The sequence below is a fragment of the Nansenia antarctica genome, assembly GCF_963989245.1.
Source record: "Nansenia antarctica genome assembly, chromosome: 5".
NCBI classification, from domain to species: domain Eukaryota; kingdom Metazoa; phylum Chordata; class Actinopteri; order Argentiniformes; family Microstomatidae; genus Nansenia; species Nansenia antarctica.
This window is the reverse complement of record NC_137690.1, coordinates 50,617,900-50,641,285: the sequence shown is the minus strand read 5'-3', so window position 1 is coordinate 50,641,285 and position 23,386 is coordinate 50,617,900. Positions and strand designations below refer to the sequence as shown.

At 41.0% G+C, this 23,386-nt stretch overlaps 3 protein-coding genes across 3 annotated transcripts; 2 read left to right on the top strand and 1 right to left on the bottom strand.

Moving 5' to 3' along the window:
* The first annotated feature begins 5,025 nt into the window (after window positions 1-5,025).
* Window positions 5,026-8,912, top strand: blvrb (biliverdin reductase B). The gene is made up of 5 exons (XM_080531255.1): window positions 5,026-5,461; window positions 7,041-7,202; window positions 7,551-7,640; window positions 7,739-7,870; window positions 8,285-8,912. The coding sequence occupies exons 1-5, from the start codon at window positions 5,377-5,379 to the stop codon at window positions 8,437-8,439; spliced, it is 624 nt and encodes a 207-aa protein (XP_080387381.1). The 5' UTR covers window positions 5,026-5,376; the 3' UTR covers window positions 8,440-8,912.
* Window positions 8,913-10,264: 1,352 nt separating this feature from the next.
* Window positions 10,265-11,092, top strand: sertad3 (SERTA domain containing 3; the record flags this gene model as incomplete). Its single annotated transcript, XM_080531711.1, has 1 exon — window positions 10,265-11,092. One exon carries the CDS (start codon window positions 10,265-10,267, stop codon window positions 11,090-11,092), a length of 828 nt encoding a protein of 275 aa, XP_080387837.1.
* Window positions 11,093-12,503: 1,411 nt separating this feature from the next.
* kcnk6 (potassium channel, subfamily K, member 6) lies at window positions 12,504-22,163 on the bottom strand. Its single transcript, XM_080532156.1, has 3 exons — window positions 21,796-22,163; window positions 16,718-17,113; window positions 12,504-14,252 (listed from the first exon to the last, which is right to left on the bottom strand). The coding sequence occupies exons 1-3, from the start codon at window positions 22,106-22,108 to the stop codon at window positions 14,020-14,022; spliced, it is 942 nt and encodes a 313-aa protein (XP_080388282.1). The 5' UTR covers window positions 22,109-22,163; the 3' UTR covers window positions 12,504-14,019.
* Between the last annotated feature and the right edge of the window lie 1,223 nt (window positions 22,164-23,386).

Below are 23,386 nucleotides of genomic sequence, written 5' to 3'. Positions count from 1 at the left end.
CGGTTAGAGGAAGGAGGGGAGGAGGGGGAGGAGAGGAGGGGGGGACCTCTACCTCTAAGAACGGTGCTGTCCTAAATTGTTCCATAATTGATTCAGCAAATCCAACTATTGTTCTTGCCCCTACTTAGTGGCTGGAGCCCTATTTTAATCTTGAGATTATTGTATTTTATGTCTTTAGAGGTCCAAGCTCCAAAAGTCTATGTAGGCCTACACAAATACCATAACAAAGATGATCGTCTATATTTTAACCTCATAGTAATAGTTTGACTTCAAATTCAGAGTTTTGAAACAAATGCTTCGCTGTCCCATTACTTACGCAGGGCACTGTATATCTAACCTCATCTCATCTATCTGGCTATCCTACCCTCTGACCAACTTTTATCCATCTGTCCATCCTACTATCTCACTTTCTTTCTACTACCATCCTTTCTTCCTATCAGTCACTACTGCTATATCTATTTATCCTGCTTAAAATGATCATCTTTTTTATCTTTATCCACCTGTCCATCCTACTATCTCACTTTTTCAGTTCCTCAGCCATCATCCGTTCTTCCTATTGCCAGTCACTACTGCTTTCTCTGTATTACTCATATGGAACTCGTAATTGCATTGATCTATCTCTCTCTCTCTCTCTCTCTCTCTCTCTCTCTCTCTATATATATATATATATATATATATATATATATTATATACCGTATATATATATACATATATATATAACTATCTATTGTTCAAACCATCTTAACCTGTTTCCACTATTTCCACAAAATAAGACTGTACAATCCCACAGAGCTTCTTCTGGAACTTAGTTAGGTAGTTTCAGATATGAATGTTATTAATATGTAAATGTTAATGTTAAAGCTGTCATGCAAAACCGAGCCTACACATATTTAACCCAAAAACATAAAAGTGGGATGGGGCATGCACGGACCCCAAGTCTTAGATAAAGAGGTGCACATTAGGGATCTTCCCGCATTATAATTAGAAATGGGTGTATTGTGTTTGGGTGCACATGCAGCCCATCCATTTTTCCCTGCAGCTGTGAAGCTGCTGAACTCAAAATCCCAGCGGTAGCCTTGCCCCCCACCCAGCCCCCTCCCCCTGTTTTGCACACTGTACATATACTCTAACTGTACATATACTCTAACTGTACATATACTCTAACTGTACCTATACTCTAACTGTACCTATACTCTAACTGTACCTATACTCTAACTGTACATACAGTATACTGTAACTGTACATATACTCTAACTCTACATATACTCTAACTGTACATATACTCTAACTGTACATATACTCTAACTGTACCTATACTCTAACTGTACATATACTCTAACTCTACATATACTCTAACTGTACATATACTCTAACTCTACATCTCTAACTGTACATATACTCTAACTGTACCTATACTCTAACTGTACCTATACTCTAACTCTACATATACTCTAACTCTACATATACTCTAACTGTACATATACTCTAACTGTACCTATACTCTAACTCTACGGGCCGGTTCCACAGACAAGGCTTAAGCCTAGACCTGGACTAAATCACACTTTCAATGTAAAATCTCCATTGAATATGCTTTTTAGTCCAGGATTAGGCTTAAGCCTTGTCTGTGAAACTGGCCCTACATATACTCTAACTGTACATATACTCTAACTGTACATATACTCTAACTGTACCTATACTCTAACTGTACATATACTCTAACTCTACATATACTCTAACTGTACATATACTCTAACTGTACCTATACTCTAACTGTACCTATACTCTAACTGTACATATACTCTAATTGTACATGTACTCTAACTGTACATATACTCTAACTGTACCTATACTCTAACTGTACATATACTCTAACTGTACATATACTCTAACTGTACCTATACTCTAACTGTACATATACTCTAACTGTACATATACTCTAATTGTACATGTACTCTAACTGTACATATACTCTAATTGTACATGTACTCTAACTGTACATATACTCTAACTGTACCTATACTCTAACTGTACATATACTCTAACTGTACCTATACTCTAACTGTACCTATACTCTAACTGTACATATACTCTAACTGTACCTATACTCTAACTGTACATATACTCTAACTGTGCATATACTCTAACTGTACATATACTCTAACTGCACATATACTCTAACTGTACATATACTCTAACTGTACATATACTGTAACTATACATATACTCTAACTGTACATATACTCTAACTGTACATATACCCTAACTGTACATATACTCTAACTGTACCTATACTCTAACTGTACCTATACTCTAACTGTACCTATACTCTAACTGTGCCTATACTCTAACTGTACATATACTCTAACTGTACCTATACTCTAACTGTACCTATACTCTAACTGTACATATACTCTAACTGTACATATACTCTAACTGTACCTATACTCTAACTGTACCTATACTCTAACTGTACCTATACTCTAACTGTACATATACTCTAACTATACATATACTCTAACTGTACCTATACTCTAACTGTACCTATACTCTAACTGTACCTATACTCTAACTGTACCTATACTCTAACTGTACATATACTCTAACTGTACCTATACACTAACTGTACATATACTCTAACTGTACATATACTCTAACTGCACATATACTCTAACTGTACATATTGTGTTGATATCCATTGCCCTTGTTCTGTACATATCATACTGCACATATCGTATCTTATATCATCTTTGTACTTAGTACTTCGTACTCTGGCAATGACAATTAAATTGAATCTGATCTAAATCTGATCTGATCATCATCAAATATAATGAAACGATTCTGGAGTCATTGCTATATTGAGTATGTGGAGATTTGAGTTGTGGGCTGTTCATAAAGGCATGGTTGACAAATGCCTGAGACAGGGACCAAAAATGGTCTGTACATTGAAGCATTTTGTCACAATAGCAGAAGCCTCTGAAAAAGTGTCCATTACATTACATTTTTGGCATTTAGCAGATGCCTTTAACCAAAGCGACTTACAGCAAATACATTTGTCTAAGTAAGTGACTGAGTCATCAATCCATCAGTCATCCCAAGAAAATGTAATCTATGCTCGCACCAGGCGCCACCAGGCGCCATTGGCAGTCATAAAGCTAGAAGGAAGAATTCGATTTAGTTCTTACAGTAGAGAATCTATACAGGGGGATAGAGGGGATGGGGAGGTTTCAGGAGGACAGTTAAGGTGTAGCCTGAAGACCTAAGTCTTCAATCTATGGCAGAAGATAGGAAATGACTCTGTGTCCACGTAGCACCCTTTCAGGTAAAGTTCTGTGGTTATATCTAAGAATGCTACAATGTCTAGAAAAAAATCATTTTCATATAACACAAGGCGAGCTACAGTGCTGTGTAAAAGTATTTGCCCCCTTCCCAATTTCGTGTGTTTTTGCATGTTTGTCACACTTAAATGTTTCAGATCATCAAACCAATTTTAATATTACACAAAGATATCATCACCCATCACCCATGTGAAAAAGTAATTGCCCCCCAAAACCTAATAACTGGTTGGGCCACCCTTAGCGGCATCAACTGCAAGCAAACATTTGCGATAACTGACAATGAGTCTTTCACATCGCTGTGGAGGAATTTTGGTCCACTATTCTTTGCAGAATTGTTTTAATTCAGCCACATTGGAGGGTCTTCAAGCACGAACTGCTTGTTTAAGGTCATACCTTAAACGTCATCGTTGCGCTCCTGGAGTCATTTTGGTAGGCCGGCAGCCACTCCTGGGAAGGTTCACCACTGTTCCAAATGTTCTCCATTTGTAGATAATGGCTCTCACTGTGGTTCGCTGGAGTCCCAAAAGCCATAGAAATGGCTTTGTACCCCTTTACAGACTGATAGATGTCAATCTTTCAAACAAATGTGTTTAATTGGTTGGTTGTTAAGGGGGGGCAATTAATTACATTTTCACATAGGGCCAGGTAGGGTTAGATAGCATTTTCCCCTTAATACATGAAATCATCATTTAAAAACTGCATTTTCTATTTACTCAGGTTATCTTTGTGTAATATTAAACTTGGTTTGATGATCTGAAACATTTAAGTGAGACAAACATGCAAAAACAGACGAAATTAGGAAAGGGGCAAATACTTTTTCACAGCACTGTATGTGAGCCAGTGTTAACCAGTTGGCATCAACCGGCAAAGCTTGCATAGCAGAATACATTCTCCAATATTATCTGGACTATAAAGGAGAATTATTGCCACACCATCATGTGCAACATAACACTGGAAGGGACAAGGTGATAGCTGGTCCATTAATTCACCAATACACCAGCTATACAAACTGCTAATGGTGAGTAGTGGAATGGGAACCATAGACTTTTGGTGGGAAGATGGTGTAGTGAGATGTCGGGTGCCATAGCTGCAGCTTAGCTGAGGTTCTCGTTGGAAGGACATGAGCCTCTAGGGGTATATCCATGTAGTGGCACTCATTCATTCATTGCATTGTTTTGCCTTATAATAAGGAATTGGTTTGCCTACAAATAAGCTATAGGCCTACAATCTATTTCCCATCCAATGATATGCAGAAATATATTTAAATGAAAACAATATTACTTGCCCTTCATTTCAAATTATTCAGTTAATTTGTTTCTTCAGTTTAGTTTGTAAGCTAAAGTACTGAACTCTGTGCTTAAATAAGGATCATGCAGCAAAAATTAAGTTAAAGTTGTGGTTGAGGGGGGTCCCACCACCCAGTGATTTGAAACATCTACTAACTAGAGGGCAGAAAGGGGTGGCGAGAACAGTGGGTGGGTCTCTGGTGAAAGGGGGTGTAGACTATAGTACTGTACAATGAATCGTCACACCACCCTGAAAAACCCCACACACACCACATTCTAGAGCTCAGCTGAATTGCATCATACCGTGTGGTTACTGGAGTCCTTTTTTAAACATATCTCAAACTTGTTTTGTTAACAAATACATTGTTTTCTCACACTGTAACAACCTTATATTGAGTTACGCTAAGGTAGGACAGTTGTATTAAGCTCATTAGCATGTAAGTCATTATTGTATCAATCAAAATCCTACATGGATTCAAATGAAATGACCAGAGTGTGCCTTAAACCAAAAACAGAGTCCGGTGTCCTTTAATCGACAAGGTTGGGAGGAGTCTGTTACGGAAGAGAGCCATTTTTTGTTATCTAAAACGGGGGCGTTTCCTCTACGAGAAGCGTCAAATCAGATCAATGTAAATGTGAGCGGTTGACGTTATACTACAAGGCGCTTCTCGGGTACACGTGATCAACGAAGCGGAATGTTGTCACTGTGTTGCAGGGCTCCGTGAACAGTGACTGTCTTTTATTATTCTGCAATTATGTCAGACACGATCCAGAATGTCGCGATCTTTGGGGCCACAGGAATGACAGGACTGGTGACCTTACCGCAGGCTGCTGCAGCAGGTGAGGCGGCTCCCATTCAAACTTTTAGGGCCGGTTTCACAGACAAGGCTTAAGCCTAACACTTTCAATGTAAAATCTCCACTGAAGATGCTTTTTAGTCTAGGATTAGCCTCAAGCCTTGTCTGAAACCTGCCCTTAGTGTCACAAAATCAAACCGTTGCCTAATATGCCTAGGCTGATATTGTATATTATAGATGTTTATGTAGTTTAAATGCAGTCATGCATTATGAACTTTGCCTCATTTTGAAGTAGGCTAAGTACATCTCATGTGCTGTCAATCCTATTTAATATCATATTTGAACAATTTATTTATGTATTATGTATTATTTATGTATTAGTAATAATTAGACAGGTCAGCAGCCTGTGCCATGTTGGTTATGGTTTAAGTTGGTATAGGCCTACACACAACCACATCTGGACAAATGTTCAAAAGTGTCATTTTATTTAATTTGAAAGCATTTTTGTTTCGTTTCGATGTCATGGGACATAAACTGTTGAGTCATGCAAGTCGTACTTTGAATCATGATTAGAGTGTATTGCAGTACCCGATAGGCGATACACTTGACTGTCTGTTTATCGCCGTTAAACAGAGAGGGTGGTCTGTGAAGATAAGCTGAATTTGGCATCTGGTTTCAAATATCAGTAGTACCTCTAAAACAGGTTGAGGTTATGTTTCCACTCACTCACTGAACTGACATGCATTGAAATTAATTCATGAATTAAATATTGTCAATTTTTCCAATATGTAATTCGAGTGTATTGACCATAATCTTTTAAAACGTGAAATTAGTATAAGCGTTTAATTGATGGTCATTAATCATTGTTATGATTACTATGCCTACTGTCAACTGCATAGCCTATAAGTCAATCTTCAAATGGTTTCAGTGCAATCTTCTTTGTTATATGTTTTTATGATGATTACTTGTATACAGTGGGGGAAATAAGTATTTGATGACATAGAAATGAACAGTCTATCATTTTAATGGTAGTTTTATTTTAACAGTGAGAGACTGAATATCAACAAAAAACACATTATATAAAAATTGATTTGCATTTGATCGAGGGAAATAAGTATTTGATCCCCTAGCAAAACATGACTTAGAACTTGGTGGAGAAACCCTTGTTGGCAAGCACAGAGGTCAGACATTTCTTGTAGTTGGTCACCAGGTTTGCGCACATCTCAGGTGGGATTTTCTGTGTGGATCCCAGGAAGAGTAGCTGATGCTTTGCAAACCGTTGCCTAATATGTTTGTTTGCTTTGCATCAGCTAATGGGGATTCTAATAAATCAAATCAAATCTTCAAATGGTTTTTCAACATGATAATGATTCAAGGGCTATAGTGGTTCCTCTCCTAGCCCCCTTTCCTTGATCTACACCAATGACACAGAACTGTATAGATCATGGAAAACACTTAGCAGTCTATTGTTTTCTTTCCAGATCAGTAGAAATTAGGAAAATAAGCCCCATTTAAAATGTTGTGATGTAGCCACAGACGCTATCCTATACTCAAAAGTTAAACTGTTCAGTCATAATGAAACTATGGTTCCTTCCTGCCTCCCCTGTGTTTCATGATGTAAGGTTACAGTGTGACCGTGCTGGTGAGGGATCCCAGCAGGCTGCCTGCGGACCACAAGGCCTCCAGGGTGGTGGTGGGAGACGTCCAGAATAAGGAGGATGTGAAGAAGACCATGGAGGGTCAAGACGCTGTCATCATCATCCTGGGCACCAGGAGTGACCTCAGTGAGTTTTTTAACGGATACACGTGGGCCTAAGTCAGCACATACATACACTACACATGCATCTATGCCTCGCATGTAAGCATGCCTATTTAGTGTATAAGAATGCACAAACCAAGATGTAATACAGCATCTTATGCAAGCTGAAATCAATTTAAAATAATCTGAATTAAAGTATTTATGAGTCCTACGTATACATGTTTTCTCCACTGACTTGACTCCACTTTTAATATTTCCATTTGTGGTAGATCCACAAGGGGTCGCTTTTGTCTGCATTTTATCTTACCCAGGTTCAGACAGTTTACAAAGTTCAGAGAAGTCATTGTGATCAAGATAATCTTGCACTCCCCAGGTCCGACAACAATGATGTCAGACGGAACAAGGAACATCCTAGAGGCCATGAAAGCTCGCGGGATTTCCAAAGTAGTCGGCTGCATGTCGGGTATATTGGAATATTGGAAAAAGTCTTCAGACCTTCGGAAAATCTTCCCAGTCTTTCCTGAATCTTGAAAGGTTATGTTTTCTCTCTCTGCTTACCAGCCTTCCTCCTGTGGGACCGATCCAAAGTACCGCCTAGGCTCCAGGCCGTCACAGAAGACCATGACAGGATGTACACGATACTGAAGGAGTCAGGACTGGACTATGTGGCTGTCATGCCACCTCACATTGCTGGTGAGTAGCAGGCTTAACAATCAACAGTGCTTATTTATAACAGTAAGGCAGAAAGGTTAAAGGGGCAATTCTCCACTTTTTGTGGAAACAAATGGACACTTTTTTTTAATGTGAAAACATCCACATGTCCAAAAGCTTTATTTTTTTCCAATTACCCCAATGACAAGTATGTACCTTTTCTTCTTGTTTTTTTGATTACATAACATAGAAAAACACAGTTTTCACATATCAAGGCACTGGTTTTGTGCTGGTAATGATAATGAATGTCAGGTTAAAAAGTGGTGAAATGCCACTTTAAGTGATTAAAATACCTGGATTAACCTTGGGCTGAAACACATTTGGGGTGGTTTCTCTGACAATCCTGGTCAAAATCACACTTCCATTCATTACACCTCCATTACATTCTCCCCACAGACAACCATCCTTTGACTGAGAAGTATACAGTGACGGAGAACATGCTGAAAGGACGGGTCATCTCCAAATATGATCTGGGACACTTGTTTGTCAAGTGCCTATCCACCTCTGACTGGGATGGGAAGACCATTGGGGTGTGTGGGGAATATAGCTAAGCTCGAACAAATAAAATCATCCTCTCTCCCCTGTGTTTTTATACAACATCATTGAGCTTATATTAACAAAAGCCTTTTTTTTATGGATATTGGCAATTTTGCTTCTTTAAAAAAAATACACTATACACTAAAAATAATAATAAAAATGCCATAAATGGACACTGAATAATATAATATTAAGTTTCAAAGTAGCATAGATTTTAATGTTTTAATGGACAATCCAATGTGCTAGTAGTAAGTTTTAATGTTTTTACAATTAATACATGTCAAGTTGCTAAGCATGTTACACAGCACTTTGAGCACTTTGCAAAGAGCTTCTAACAATTACAGCCAACAGCAATTGAATGTTAATGTTGACAAATTGATTACTTATAGACCTTTTTTTGCTGTGCCAACAAATGTCATATATAGTTTTCATTAGGACATTTTACTGTTCTGATTTTTATATCGATAAATAAAGTTTTCTAATACAAATGTAAGCTACAGTGTACCAGGTTGTGTGTTGCGATATATTGGTGTTCGTGTTTGTAGCCTACCTGTCAGATATTGTCCGATATTCAGTGTGGCAATTTCGAAGTGACAGTTTTTAAAATATAATCACTAGCCAAACGTTGTGGTTAAAATTTCTGTTACAAAAACATATCATACAATTTTATTATTTTAACTATTTCCACAACCAAAATAAGTCTATGCAAGTCCACGACGTTTCTTCTGGAACTTATGTTTGTGGTTGTAGTTGTATGAATGGGATGTTCGTGCACCACTGAAACGCCAAGTCCCATAATGCCCCTGTACTCCAGCGTCAGCTGTAATCAGGCAGGCGGGAAGACGTTCAGTTCTTTTGCCGGGGAGTTTAAAACATTCTTGTACCGTACTTGTGCCAGCGAAGCTCCGTCGAACAAGTCGACATTTGAAGTAAATCCATCAATTTAGCTTTTTATCCACGGGATTAGTTCCTATCTGAAAAAGACAAAACGACGGCGTCCGAAGACTGGCGAACACGATAGGTTTGTTGCTCTTTTCACAGTCCGACTTCATGCAAGCTGCCGATATCCCAGCCTGATCTAGGGCTCCTGGCTAATGTTGAGTTAGCTACACTGATTAGCTGGCTAGCTCTCCTTTCCGGAGAGTTAGGGTAACATAATACATGGTTTTAATCTACCTACTTTTGTCAACACCACTAGCCCATATAATATTGATAGCTAGTGCCCAGTATTTCAAAAACGTTTAATCTAAATTAGAATGATCCAGATAAAAAAAAAAATGCGATCTGGCATATTTTGAGTAGTAAAGGGCAATTGACCAGCTCGATCTAATCCTGAATCCGGATCATTCTGATCTAGAATTGACGTTTTGAAATACTGGGACCAGATTGTATGACTGAGAATGGAAGACGTTCTCAGTCTGACTTGGTTACAGTGACTTCATTACCGCAATAAGACTGTACAACTCCTCCGGCTGGCTCGATCTGGGTGATCAGTCAGGCTGGGGGATGGTAAATCATACTGGTCTGTTCTTACTTCTTACTGTGTATGATGTCTATTTTTATTTGATTATATTATTCAATTGTCACTTTATTTTGTTGTTTGTGGTGTGAACTGCTGCAACGCCATAATTTCCCCTGGGGATCAGTAACATATCTATCTATCTATCATGTTTTAGTTTTGAATGCATTGTCATCTCAAGTCATACACGTATCGCTAGGGCCAAAGTGGTATATTATTTACTTCTTGTATTCCTCTCACCATGAGAAAGCTTAGTGTGGAGCCCTGTCGGACCATTTAAAGATTGCTTTGTTTTTCCAGATCAAAGGATGATACTAGCCATGGGGCAGAAGCGCAAACTCCAGGAGGACGATGCTGTGGGTGACCGTTGGCCATGGGAGAGGCAGCGGCAGTCAGTGCTGGATATCTCCCTAGAAAAGTACCAGCATGGACAGGAGCTGTCGGAACCCAGTTTGCGGCGCTCTGTGTTGATAACCAACACGCTGCGCCAAGTACAGCTAGAAACCAAGCCCCCAATTCGGCCAGGCAGTATGGCTGCTCCACTGCTACCCACCACACCATCTCACAGGGAACCTCCTCCTGCCAAGATCAGTGTAGCAAACTGCCTCCCGAGTGCAGCTTCAGAGGACACAGAGGACGACTGGGTGTCCTCTGAGACAGACTTCTCCCTGTCGACTGCCATCTCCTCCATCCTGAAGGAACTAGACATGGCCATCGACGGAGGGTCGAGTCCTCAGGCACCTCAGCGGACAGTTTTCCGGTCCATCGAGAACCTTCCCGGAGACCTGAGCCTCAAACATGCCCCCTTAGGGCACAGGAGCTCAGATCCCCGGCAGGCTGATGGGTGCAGAGGAGCCGTAGCTGCAGAGGGGGTAGCGTTTGGGAGCGTCGAGGTCATGCGTTCCAGCTACCTGCAGGACGTCACACTGGATGACCTTTTCCAAGACATCGACACGTCTGTGATTGAGAGGGAGATGGGGTCGCTGGGGGTTCGAGCCCTGTCTGCCGCCGCCAGTGATGAGCTGCTCAAGTATCTACCCTCTCTGTCCTTTCACTCCTCCACCGCACCCCCCCCGGTCTCCCTTAACCAGCACTTGAGGGACCTGAATGAGCTGGAACACATTATGGAGATACTGGTTGAGTCTTGATGCTCAGACGTTTGAGAATATTAAGACTTTCTATGAGCTAAAAGAGAATTTAAATGTAGTGTTCGCTCTGTTCTGCATGGTGTTTTAATTATTGAAATGAGCAGTTGTTGTTTTTTATACAGAAAATAATAGGTTGGACAAGAATTGTTCAACACTGTATTTGTCCAGATTTAATTTAACCTTTTCTTGTAGCAATGTATGACATAATTGTAGTTTACAATTCCTATATCAAGATATTTAATCTTTACTATTGTTTATACTAATAGAAATGCTGTAAATGTAGAGCTAAAGAGCCCTTCTCATGGTTAGTGCCCACGTGTGTCATATCATTGAAGTTTGACCTGCTGTACCATCGAGGGAAAGGGCTTTAAGGGAAGTATTCTAGTTAGTAGAATTGATTTTTTTTTTTTTTTTAATACCTTCCACTTTGGGGGTTATGTTTAAAAGGGGAAGGTTAACGTTACATTGATAATTGTTTAGAAACTCTAACCTGAGGGAAAATGTCTTCTGTGAAGAATTCTCCTAAACCTGTACCCTAGTAAATGAGGGGATCATTGAAAAAAAACATTTTTGCTGTCCTCCAGCAGACATACAAGTTCTGAACTGCTGGAAGTCTGCTGTGTATTAGTTACACAACAAGAAGTTCTGTTGTAGTTACTATTGTTAAAGCAGGGGGGGCCTACGTTCTTGTAATTTATGCTGTGCCACTAACTAACTGATGATTTCAAGTGTCAGGAAATACAAATGTACCTCAATGTTAGGTTACTGACTGTGATGTTATGGTGCTTTACCACCTCACCTGCATTTACCTCATGATAAAGGCCTGCATATATAGGCCATCTTATCCGAAGTGACTTACATTGTAGTGAGTACATAACTTTTTCAGTATATGTGATCCCAGCGGGAATCGAACCCACTAGCGTGGTTAGTGCCATGCTCTACCAACTGAGCCACAACCGACTGCATGTTTTCTCCCAGTACATGTGAGGAACGACTCAACATTCTCGTATTTCAGAATGATGTGTAGCTGAACAGACTGCAGTATAGATTATGGCCCTCAAATAACATTGAAACATTGTTGACAGCAGAATAGTTTTTTTCCCTTTGATCTTTCATGTTGCAAATAGGCAACTTCAAAAGTGAGGCATATGTTGCATAAATGCAGTAAAACTGTATTGAAGCACATTGTTTTTAATTCAGCGACAGCAGTCTCCCCTTACAAAACCAGTTATATTTCTTTCAGATACATTTTGAGTTGTTGAATTGTGTATTATTGACTTGGGTCCCATTTATTATGAATTATGCAATTGCACTGTTCTCAAACAAGGTTTTATTCAATATGGCAACACACAGGCTACCTTTGAGGTGTTACTGTCATTTGCTGTTTACATGGGGTGGGGGTGGGGGGGTTATTTTGCCAAGAACTGTCAAGAGATCTATTAGTCTCACAAAACGGTTTTAAAATGATTTATTTATGGTAAATACATGAATACTTTTCAGATAAAGATGCCACTGTTTTGCTGGTCTTGTTCATATTATGTATTCTATTAAGTATTACATTTCTTTTATATAATAAGAAAGCATGTAGGCTCATGTCTATGCAAACACCTATGGTTTTTGTCTTTCATATTGTTTATTTAATAAATTCAGAACGAAATGTTGCCTATTTTGTCATTCTGTATTTCCAAACTAAGAATTTGATAGTGAAAACTTCAGAAACAATCACAAAAAAAGCCTTAATCCTACCCAATGGCATAGCGTATCCATGAGCTTGCACAATCTTTTAACAGACTTTATCAATCAGCAACGGATGACAAAGGAAGTTTATTTTTGCTGTGGGTGTTACAAATGTAGCTACATTCACCGGTTTAGTTTTCTACCCTATATACTGTGACAAATGACAGCTACTACAGTACCATGATACATTTGGCTCACAAGAACGCCATCGGAAAAAGAACACCTGTGAAAAAGAATAAAAAGTGACGTGTGTTCTGAATGATGGCGGTCTCATAAGAAAAGACGTTCTTCGTGCATGTAAAATGTGCCACGTTCTTCAAAATGGACGGAATTTGTCTGGAATACATTTAGCTTTCACAATGACGGAATACATTGCACAATACTATGATAACACACAAGTAGAGGCAATTAGTTTCATGATGAGCTATGCTGTCTCATGGATTGCATAAATAAAAAAACAAAAAACAAAACAGAATTACCACATTTTATCCCTCTATTTTCACCCTTTGGATTGCTACCATTTTTGCGTTGTGCCGAACATGTTACAGTACAGGTAAAGACACTGAGGAAGCAGGGGGAGGCCCACCTTCCTGAACTGGACCAGTAACATCTGTACTCACTTTGGAGTTGCTGGGAACAGTGAAGCCCTCTCAAAAGTGAACACTCAATTTAGTGTTGAGCATTGAATTTAGCTAAATACCTAAGAGACGCAATAGCTAAAAATGACACTCAACCACAAAGAGTTACATGAAAATTGTACACACACAAGACAAGTTTGGTTTCTGATGAACATTGATAGATATATAACATATTTATAACATATATTTATTTGGTCTGAGACAAGAAACAAAAGCGTTAAAGAATTATTGTCCACTGTCCCAACCACGTGTGTTCTATTGCAGGCTCTGGAACAAAACAGCCTTATCCCATGTAAAAGACCAACCCTTGCCAAGTCTCCATCGGGTGCACCAGTGCGTTTGAAGATTTTGGGTTTTGTTCCTTTTTGTCTGACTTGGGCTGCCGTAGCAGGACAGTCAGACACAACATACAGCAAGTTGCCTTGCAAGTAAATGATTGTTTTCTTTTTTTTAGTTTTTAGTTTTAAGCATATCTCTGTGTTGGAGTAGAACAGGCAACTGCTGGACCACACTGGTGTACAGGAGAAAAAGACCAGTTGAGGAGTGGAGTCCTTATCGTGTGATGGAGTTATAGGAGACCTGAGAGCGGGGGTCAAGGTGCTTGGTCATAGCCTTCTCAGCCTCTTCCTGGTCCTCAAAGGCCTCCACGATGGGCTCCTTGTCTTCCTCCAAGTCCTCTTCGCAGTGGGGAAGCTGGAAGAAGGCGGTGAGGCCGTGCAGGTCGGCCATCTTGTGGAAGGCCCGCAGGACCAGGTACATCATCATCAGCCCCACAAATAGGTACACTGCAGGACAGAAAATACAGAAGTCAGTTTAACTTCAGCCCCATGGACGACGAGGAAGTACGCTGTGGGGATAATTAAAAATACATGAACAGAGTCATCTCTTTCTCCCACACCCTCTAAATCCCACATAATTGTCCCCTAAAATGGACAAGTATGCTCAAATATTACAGTAAAGTTATGTATAGTACAGTAAAGTTACCTATCTCATTTGCCATTTGGCTCAGCATTTGTCTCAGTGCCAGTCAGTACGCAGACTAACGCCAACACAAACACACGTTTGAATATTCAGAAACACTAAATACTTGATGGAAACTTGAGTCATGCCATGTGAGGAAGCAAGCTTCCCAGATGTTATTGTTTACTCCCATGTTCGTTCATCCTTGGGGGGTGGGGGTTAAAGAAAGTACCCAAACTCCTGCTAAACACCCTGTTTAACAGCTAATCCTCCTCGGAAACAAGAATGAACAATCAGTTTAATCTGAGGGGATGTGACCTACATAAACCTTGAAACAAGGCAACAAGCCCTGAAACAACCAGCCAAATGTATGACGTTTCAAGTTTCAAGTGTATTGTTACATTCCATTATATCAGTATAACAGAGTAAAATTCTTAGGCTTCAGTTCCTCGACATTTCAGCAACAAGAGAAATAAAGTGGTGGTAGTTATGAAGGTAAATAAGGCAATATGGTAAGATAAATAAAGTAGCAATAAGAGACAAATAAGAGGAGGAAAATGTAGTATTGCTGCTTGATTAAGTTTTAGTAACAGAAACAAAGGATTACAAAAAACTCCAAGCATCCCTCAAAATGTGTCTGGAAACAACACCGCAAGGCAATGAGGACACCACAACACAAACTCCACCAAGGTCAAAACAGACAAAGAGCTGATTCAGATTTTATTTTATTTTTTAAAAACAACATGTGGCAGGAAATGCTCCCCCATTGGGTGATGCAACAAGTGACAGTAGACGGTGGCTATTATAGTTCATAGGTGCCACAAGCTCAGAGCTTCCCAATACTAATCTTCCTAGTATAGCAAGGACAGGATACAAGAGATAGTGGAGGAAAGGCAATGCAGCCATGCCATTTACTTCAGAAAACCACAAGAGGGCCTCATTTGACCTCCATCAATACATAAACTAACACATATTATACTGTACAGATAACCACAACACTTTGCAGCGGTATCAGAATCACACATGTAGACACGTTTGGGTTGAGAGTGCAACAATGTTAAAAAAATTAAAAAGTAATTCTTCCTTCTTCTAGCATTGTGACTGCCAATGGCCTGAGCATAGATTTGTTTTTCTTATGATGACTTATGTATAGAATAGATGATTCACTCACTTAGACAAATGTACTTGTTGTAAGTCGGTTTGGATAAAGGCATCTGCTAAAATATAAATGTACTCAAGTAGAGTGGCTTTTTCATCACATTTCTAACCCCAACCACATGTAAACAGACTTAGCATCTGAGCACCAGTTGAGGGTGGTCTAGTTACCTCCTTTAACTCTTGTTTGAAGTCTTCAATAGAACAAGCAGTTACACAGCATGTCATGTACCGTACGTAGTTCTTGAAGCACCTCAAGCATTATTAAACACTTTGACCCGCTGACCTCACGACAACTTGTGAGAAGCAAAACTTCAGAGGTGCTATTTCTCACATCAGAGGTGTGTGAGTGCCTCTGCTGTGTCACATTTAGAACTCTGGGTCACGGTATGCCACCCTGGTTACGGTATGCCACCCTGGTTACGGTATGTCAACTTGGTTCTCTGAAGCAGACAAGGGAGGCATCTCACGAAAGGATATGCATACGAAAGGATACCCTATTCGCTGAATATCTGTCCAATCACAGCTGGAACAGGCCGGGAGTGCTTCACATGGCTGACCACGCCCCGCCCCAGCTCAGCCTATTGGCTTCTGCTCCGCACATCTATTTTATTCTGCTAACTACCTCTTCACAAGGCCGTACACAGGGGCAATCTGGTGAGATGTGTCCCACATCTCCTTCTGAGAACCGGGATTACATACCATAACCCAAGGCATCATGACAGAGATCTAGGTTACGAAACGGTGCACATCCTATAAGTGAGATCTCGTTTCGACTTGACTGAAAGAGAAACATTATTCCACCGGAGGACTTGTCTTTGGGCTGGCGGTCACGCCACATGCTCTGTTTCGGCTAATGACAGATAGTGTTAGGACGAACATCTAACACTTAACTTAATTGTCTGCATGCTGTCAAAACTGTCAAGTCAAGTTATTCTGGTGCTTATCTCTATTTAACATGTTTGTGAATAAAACTCCACCCAAATCAGTCAGCCAGACAGATTACGCTAGAAAATGTGTTGAGACTCCATATTATAGCCTACAACATGTCTGTGCCTTGTGGCAAGCACAGTGAGCCACACCCTGTTATCAAACACAGTGACACACACACAGATATGACGTTGGCATTACTCACCCATAACAGAGATCTTATAGAGCGGCCTCAGCTTCTGGTCGGGCTGCTCCCCGGGCACGTAGTCGCCCAGGCCGATGGTGCACAGAGAGATGAAACAGAAATAGATGGCGTCCAGGAAGGACCAGCTCTCCTCGATGGCGCTGAACACCACGGCGGGCACCACGAAGAAGCCCAGCACCACCAGCAGCAGCAGTATGGCGAAGTGGACGCCGGTGGCGGTCCGCGGCTCCAGGCCAATCCGCCGCTGGCACATGCCGATGGGCCAATAGGTCAGCAGGTGCATGAGTCTTTGGACGCAGGCGGTCAGCACCAGCATGGTGAAGGGGACACCTAGGAGGGCGTAGAAGATGGAGAAGGCCTTGCCCGCGTCTGACAGGGGCGTGGTGTGGCCATATCCTAGACAGAGGAAGAGAGGAAGGGTGAGGGAATGACAGAGATATTTATTAGGACCCCCTTAAATTAATTATTAAATAGTGTTTATTTCAATGGCCTATGTGCTGGGCACCGCATTAATAAAATCATCATTAATTTACTAATTCATCACAGTAGACTGAGCTCTGTAAACAAGAGTCTGAGAAGAACATGGCATTCTGATGACTGATTGAGGGATTTAGTCTACAGAATACATGTCACCATGATACAGCTTGTTTACTTGAGTTCCTGATGGGAAGCACCTCAGTTCCTGATGGGAACTCAAGAGAATACTTTTATGTAAGTTTAACAATCCTTGACAGAATCAGGAAACATTGTAAAAAAAATGGTAGACCAGTCTAACCAGTAACAACAAGAAACAAACGTATCAAAACATGCATCAGTTTGAGCATCAACAGCCTCCAAACAAATATTAAATTCACACTAAAGAAGATAAACATGTTGGAAGCTATTTAAAATTCTCATCATTTCAGAAACCCAAAAGGTGGAGGGACAGCAACCATATCTACTGATGCTCAGAGTTAGCGGGGGGACACTGCTCGCACATGTCTTTGGTTTTCCTTTTCACCATTTTGCAACCAAAAGGGCAGAAAGTAACCAAGAAATGGTTCACCTGGGACTGAGCCGTAGCCCTTTCCACCAACGCCACCTTGTGAACCTTCTAAGACTCGGTTTGCTTTTCCACAGGCCAGTTTGCTTTTAGAGAGCCCTGTCATTAGGTCACTCTCTCCGGTTTCCCAGCAATGCAGTTAAACAAATATAATAAATTAATGATACACCGATTTCTTGGTCTTGATTGGTCACGCATGCAGTCCCTGACGTAAGCGGTTCTTTGTTGTAGACCAGCCAAGTGTTGGTGCCACTCTGGCTCGGAACTGGTTCGACATTAGGCACCGGCTTCGAATCAGCCCTCAAACGGCCTTGGTGGAAAAGGGGTAATTGAGGACGTAAGAAACCACTGTAGAAACTGAGGTTATAAATCACTCATTATTGACAAATGATTTGCCACAGGCAGGACCCCTCTGAAAACACGTCCTCAAATGTTGCTGCTCACCAGCGCCCCCTTGTCTCGCTGTCTCTTTAACGTTGTCTTTTCTGCCTTTATTTTTTTATTATTATTTTCTGTGAGGCACATTGTGTTGCCTCTGTGTATGAAATGTGCTACATCAATAAAGTTTGATTTGAAAAGTGAAATGGGAGTGAGAGAGACGAATACAGCTATTGCATCTCCCTTTTTAATAAAAGAAAAAAGAGACCAGCCGTTTAGTGAAAGGGAATTACAATAACACCTGCAAACAATAGAGGCCCTCTTCCACTAGGTCTAACTGACAGTGAGGCCTATACGAGAACAAAGCTGTCTCTGTGTTGCAGCTCTAAGGTAACAAACAGTCATTTTAGTTTAGGGAACCTATTATATGTGGCTGGATGTAGCTTCCTCACTAGCTAGTTCACACGTTCTACAAATGTTTCAGTAGAGCATCGTTCAATGATCATTGCTGAACAACCTTCTACTAGTAGGCCTACACATCAACAAGTCCTTGCAGAGACTGCACAGTATATGTAAACAAATTGCCTTTTTTATCACTCAATAGCATTGAACTAACATTGTTTTAAAATGACTTGATACATGATTAGTGACCTTGGTACATGATTAGTAGGAGTTCACGAGTCCCGGATATGCATCCTCTGTATTGGCAACATACGTGACTGTCACAGAAATACCTGATTTTAATCAGCTTTGCTACAGAGAAGTTGACGGCGATATGACGGTGTGGGGGGAGGTATTTGAACTTGAGGAGTGAGTTTACCGTCTCACCTCAGTTACACTCACCCCTATAAACTCACAAAACCCAGTGGCCACAGCTGAGCGCAACTGCAGATCCTAGAGCAAAGAAATGCCTCTACAATCCAATACCATGGTCAAACAATACATGAAGACAAACATGGCACAGCAGTGAGACGAACAGCTGAGGTCATAATGCAAATATATTACCATATGGACTCCACCCTGCTCAGATGAGCATACAGTTAGCAGGATAAGCACGTTTCACACTGCTGGCCCCAAGGCACAAATAACGAACATAGAAAAGGAAGTCAAGCATAACCCCCGGCGAGTCAACATAATGAACCCAAGATGAACTTACAGAAAGATAAAATTGAACAACTATATGAGATAAGATAAGCAAATGAAGTCTGATGAAATGTTCATGTAGCACACTTGCTTGTGGGGATAGAGCCTTCGCAAAGGCAGCCCCTAGGCTCTGGTAAAGCCTCCCCCTCCACGTCAGATCTGCCCAGAGCATCGAGGCTTTTAAAACCGTAGCTAAAACGTACCTCTTCTCTCTGGCCTTTGACCTGAGTTGAGCCTGCCTCCCAACAATTGCACTTTTCTGCACTTTAATTTCTGCACCTGTTGTATTCTGTATTGCACCTTGTTTTTGTTGTGTATTTTTACTTCTTGTTTTCTTTTACTAGTGTTTTATCTGTTAAGCACTTTGGTCGGCTGTTTGTCGTTGTAAATGTGCTATATAAATAAACCTGACTTGACTTGACTTGCTTGCGTAGGCTGCCATCTTTTTACGCGTTCCCCATCGGAGTGAAAATACCCTAACTTGCAGTCCCTCGTAGTCAATAAAGTAGTGTTGCAAAGTTCCAGTAAGTTTGGGAAATTTCCAATGTTTCCATATGGGTTCCAACCAGATGCTTTACGCTTTAGTCTGTGGCCTTTCCTGCCAGTGACACTAGTCACTGTCGATCAATGTTCAGTGTCAAGTCAATATTTGTTGTTATGGCATCCCTCTGCTCTGAGGTCCAAAGTATTGAGCACTCACACTTGTCACTTCTCACACTTATGAAGTAAAAAAACAACACTTATCTTGCCCTGATATCACCCACTTGTGCATTTGCCTGACTCTGTCTAAGGCAGTTGATAATTTGCCTGCATATGTAACCGGCGTCAACTAGCCTACCTCAAACAGTCTTGCTTCCTTGCACTCCAAACTCACGGGTCTCAAACATGCATCCTCTGTACTGCCAACATACGTGACCGTCAAGGAAATACCTGATTTTAACCAGCTACACCACTGAAAAGATAGCAATTTCATAGCGTGGGTATGGGAAATTGAACTTGAGGAGTGAGTTTATCAACTCAGTTACACTCACCCCTCTTAACTCATGACAGCCCTGTGGCCCCAGCCATTGATCCAGGTCACAGCACCAATGTAACAGGCGCACTGGCGGACTCAGGGGGGGGGGGGGCAGGGGGGGCAACCGCCCCTCCTGGTGCCCCCGTGGTTGAAAAACGTCTCTCTTAAGTGCCCTTTTGAGTGGCAAAAATGCGCTTTTGAGTGGCAAAAATTAGAGGATGTGCCCTATTGGTGCCCCTCCAATGGTCTAAACTTGACCATGTGCCCCCACAGTTGAAAAACATCTCACTAAAGTACCCTTTTGAGTGGCAAAATTAGAGGATGTGCCCTATTGGTTGCCCTTCCAATGGTCTAAACTTGACCATGTGCACTGATGGGGTCCCATGTTGTGCAGTAGGTGCCCTTTTTTTCTTTTCGCCCCTGCCCTTCAAACAGCCTGAGTCCACCACTGAACAGGCGTCATGCTGCCCCCCCAACAGTGTTGCTTCCTCACACCCCAAGCTCACAAGTCTTGAATCTGCGTCCTCAGTATAGCAAACATTTTACATGTACATTTTTGTTTATCTAAAGCGACTTACAACAAATACTTTTGACTAAGTGAGTGAACCATCTATCCACCAGTCATAGATGGAAAAAGTAATCTTAGATGCTCAGGCCTGGGGCCATTGGCAGTCGTCGTGCTGGAAGAATTATTTTATTATGACACTGAGGAAACAGTACAGGGGGGTAGTAGATGTCTCAGTAGCAGATGGTACTAGGTGTCTCAGAAGGGACAGTCAGACACACGACTGTCACCAAAATACCCAATGTTAACCAGCTATGCCCCCGAAAAGCTAGCAATTTGATGGCACGGGTGGGTGGTATTTCAACTTGACATGCGAGTTTGCCATCTCATCTCTGATGTCAATGACACGTTTGTGACCCTCAGTAAAAGACAGCTTAAGTGCCACATTACTTTTCAACCAAGCAGGCTGTTCTTTCATTATAGGCCTACTAGCTGTGACTAAGCTAAGAGGACAAACTAACTTGCCTAGCCATACCAAAGTAAATGTAAAAACTTAGATAAAAGGTCAAGCAACCATGGACCTTTCACCACTAGCAAACTGTTTGTATGAGCAGTAATGGTAACAGCAATGGTAAGCAGGATGGTAACATCATGCTCATCCAAGCAGTTTGCTAGGGGTCTATACGCTCTGATACGCTGGTTGAAATCTGTGTCATCTTGCTTCCAACTTTCCAATCCTCTCATGTTGAAGTGTTTATGGAGTAGGGGCTGTGTGTGTGTGTTGTTTTAGTCCAGGGCGTGTTTAGACGTGGCATGTTTTGATCGCCGGTACATAAAAAAAGAAGAAGAAAAAAGCCACAGCTGCAGCTGAGAATGTAATCTTTTAATCGCAATTCCTTTCGCTGTTTCAATTATGCTTTTAACTTGTAAGTCGTGACTACACCCTGGTCAAGACAAAGGGGAAACAAATATTGTAACAGATAAGTTATACTTACCGACTGTCGTTACCAAAGTGTTGGCAAAAAACAAAGAGGAAGCCAAGTCCCAGTTTGAACTCACGGAGGAATTCCGAAGGATAGACACACCATACGTGTTGGCCTGCAAAACTTTCACCAAAAACTCTTCGAGGGATGTCGCATCCACGCAGCTTTGATTGAGAAACTGTTGTTTCAGGACCTGTATGTCCCTTTTCAGTTGGTCCTCCACTGGCCGCTCAATGCTGGAAAAAACTAACGCTCCGAGCAATAGATATGTGATGTAAAAAAGTATGAAACCTGAGAGCAGAATCCAAGATTTGTACACCCCCATCTCTCGTTTTCTGTTCGCACTGTCATCAGTCAAACTAACGCTTTGCGTTTCCCTCTGCCTCTGTGTTCCTGCCCCGTCTCTACTGTAGCGGGCAGTCCTAATTGAACCCCACCTTCTGATAAACCTCCACCCACTCTTACCAGGGGGTGTGTTTAGAGTCAAATAGTGATGCACCCAGGAACGTTGCAGAATCGGTTCTAGCTGCTTTACTGTGCAAACTACTTTGTATTTTTAAAATACAAAATGCTAATCTCACGAACAGTCCCAAATAGCTCCAGGTGAGATGATCAGACGTTATGTTATGTCATTGATGTGGTTTCAGCGATATGAACCGTACTGCCTAGCTTGCGCAGAAATTGACTACATTGATCATGGTCGATTGAGAGCAAGGTGAAGTCATCAAGTTCCTGACCTATCTGCTCCTTTTCTGGGGATGGGGTCAATGGGTGCAACTTCAAGACTACGTACGTGCAGAAGTTGAAACCGGCCATTATTGCCTCTCAGTTTAAAGAGTCAATGTGGGATTCGCACAATAACAAAGCATTCTCTCGTAAACAGCTGAGGGATGTGGCTGGAGAAATGTAACCCCTCTCAGATACATAATTGAGCTATTGATGCAGGAACTGACTATCAATAACAATTGAACTATGCTCATATGGCATTTATAATAATAATAATAATAATAATAATAATATATAGAATAATATAATTTAGAATATGAATAATATTGTCAATAATTATATATAATTTAAAAGTCCAAACATTGAGGTACCCATCATCCTCCTTCTCCCCCTTCTCAGATTACAGAAGTAATTGTTTCTCTCCAGAGCCTGTGCTTATACTGTAAGCATATTACTGCTAAGCAGGAAAAACACATGTATTGTATTTGTATGGGCCATGGGACATCAGTGTGTTGGGATGGATGTTGTTAATCGTCATGTCAATCAAACATGTTGTTTACTTTATTTAACGGCTTAGTGAGGGGTCCTCCAGAGGGCAACATTTCCACATGAACACAATCCTCTGTTATCTGGTGGAACAGATGCTCTGACTCAGCAATTTACCATTAACAAATTCATCATCACAGACCTGCATCATGAGCAACCAATAACCTCTCATATGATACCCTCCGAGGCTTGCTGTAGGCCTACATACCATCATCCATCATACTTTCACATTCATAACAAAACCAGGGGACATACAGTACAGTACATACGTGACCAATGGGTTAACATATGCTATGAATAGTATGAAGTATTCATTTGAAGGCCCATTTTG

Bases quoted from the DNA above. Each gene is read 5' to 3' on its own strand.
- kcnk6 (XM_080532156.1), bottom strand. From the start codon at position 22,108: ATGGGGGTGTACAAATCTTGGATTCTGCTCTCAGGTTTCATACTTTTT. The intron at 17,114-21,795 runs GTAAGTATAACT...TCCTCTGTCTAG, and splicing joins CACTTTGGTAACGACAGTCG to GATATGGCCACACCACGCCC. The intron at 14,253-16,717 runs GTGAGTAATGCC...TCTGTCCTGCAG, and splicing joins CTATAAGATCTCTGTTATGG to TGTACCTATTTGTGGGGCTG.
- blvrb (XM_080531255.1), top strand. From the start codon at position 5,377: ATGTCAGACACGATCCAGAATGTCGCGATCTTTGGGGCCACAGGAATG. The intron at 7,203-7,550 runs GTGAGTTTTTTA...TGCACTCCCCAG, and splicing joins GGGCACCAGGAGTGACCTCA to GTCCGACAACAATGATGTCA. The intron at 7,871-8,284 runs GTGAGTAGCAGG...TTCTCCCCACAG, and splicing joins CATGCCACCTCACATTGCTG to ACAACCATCCTTTGACTGAG.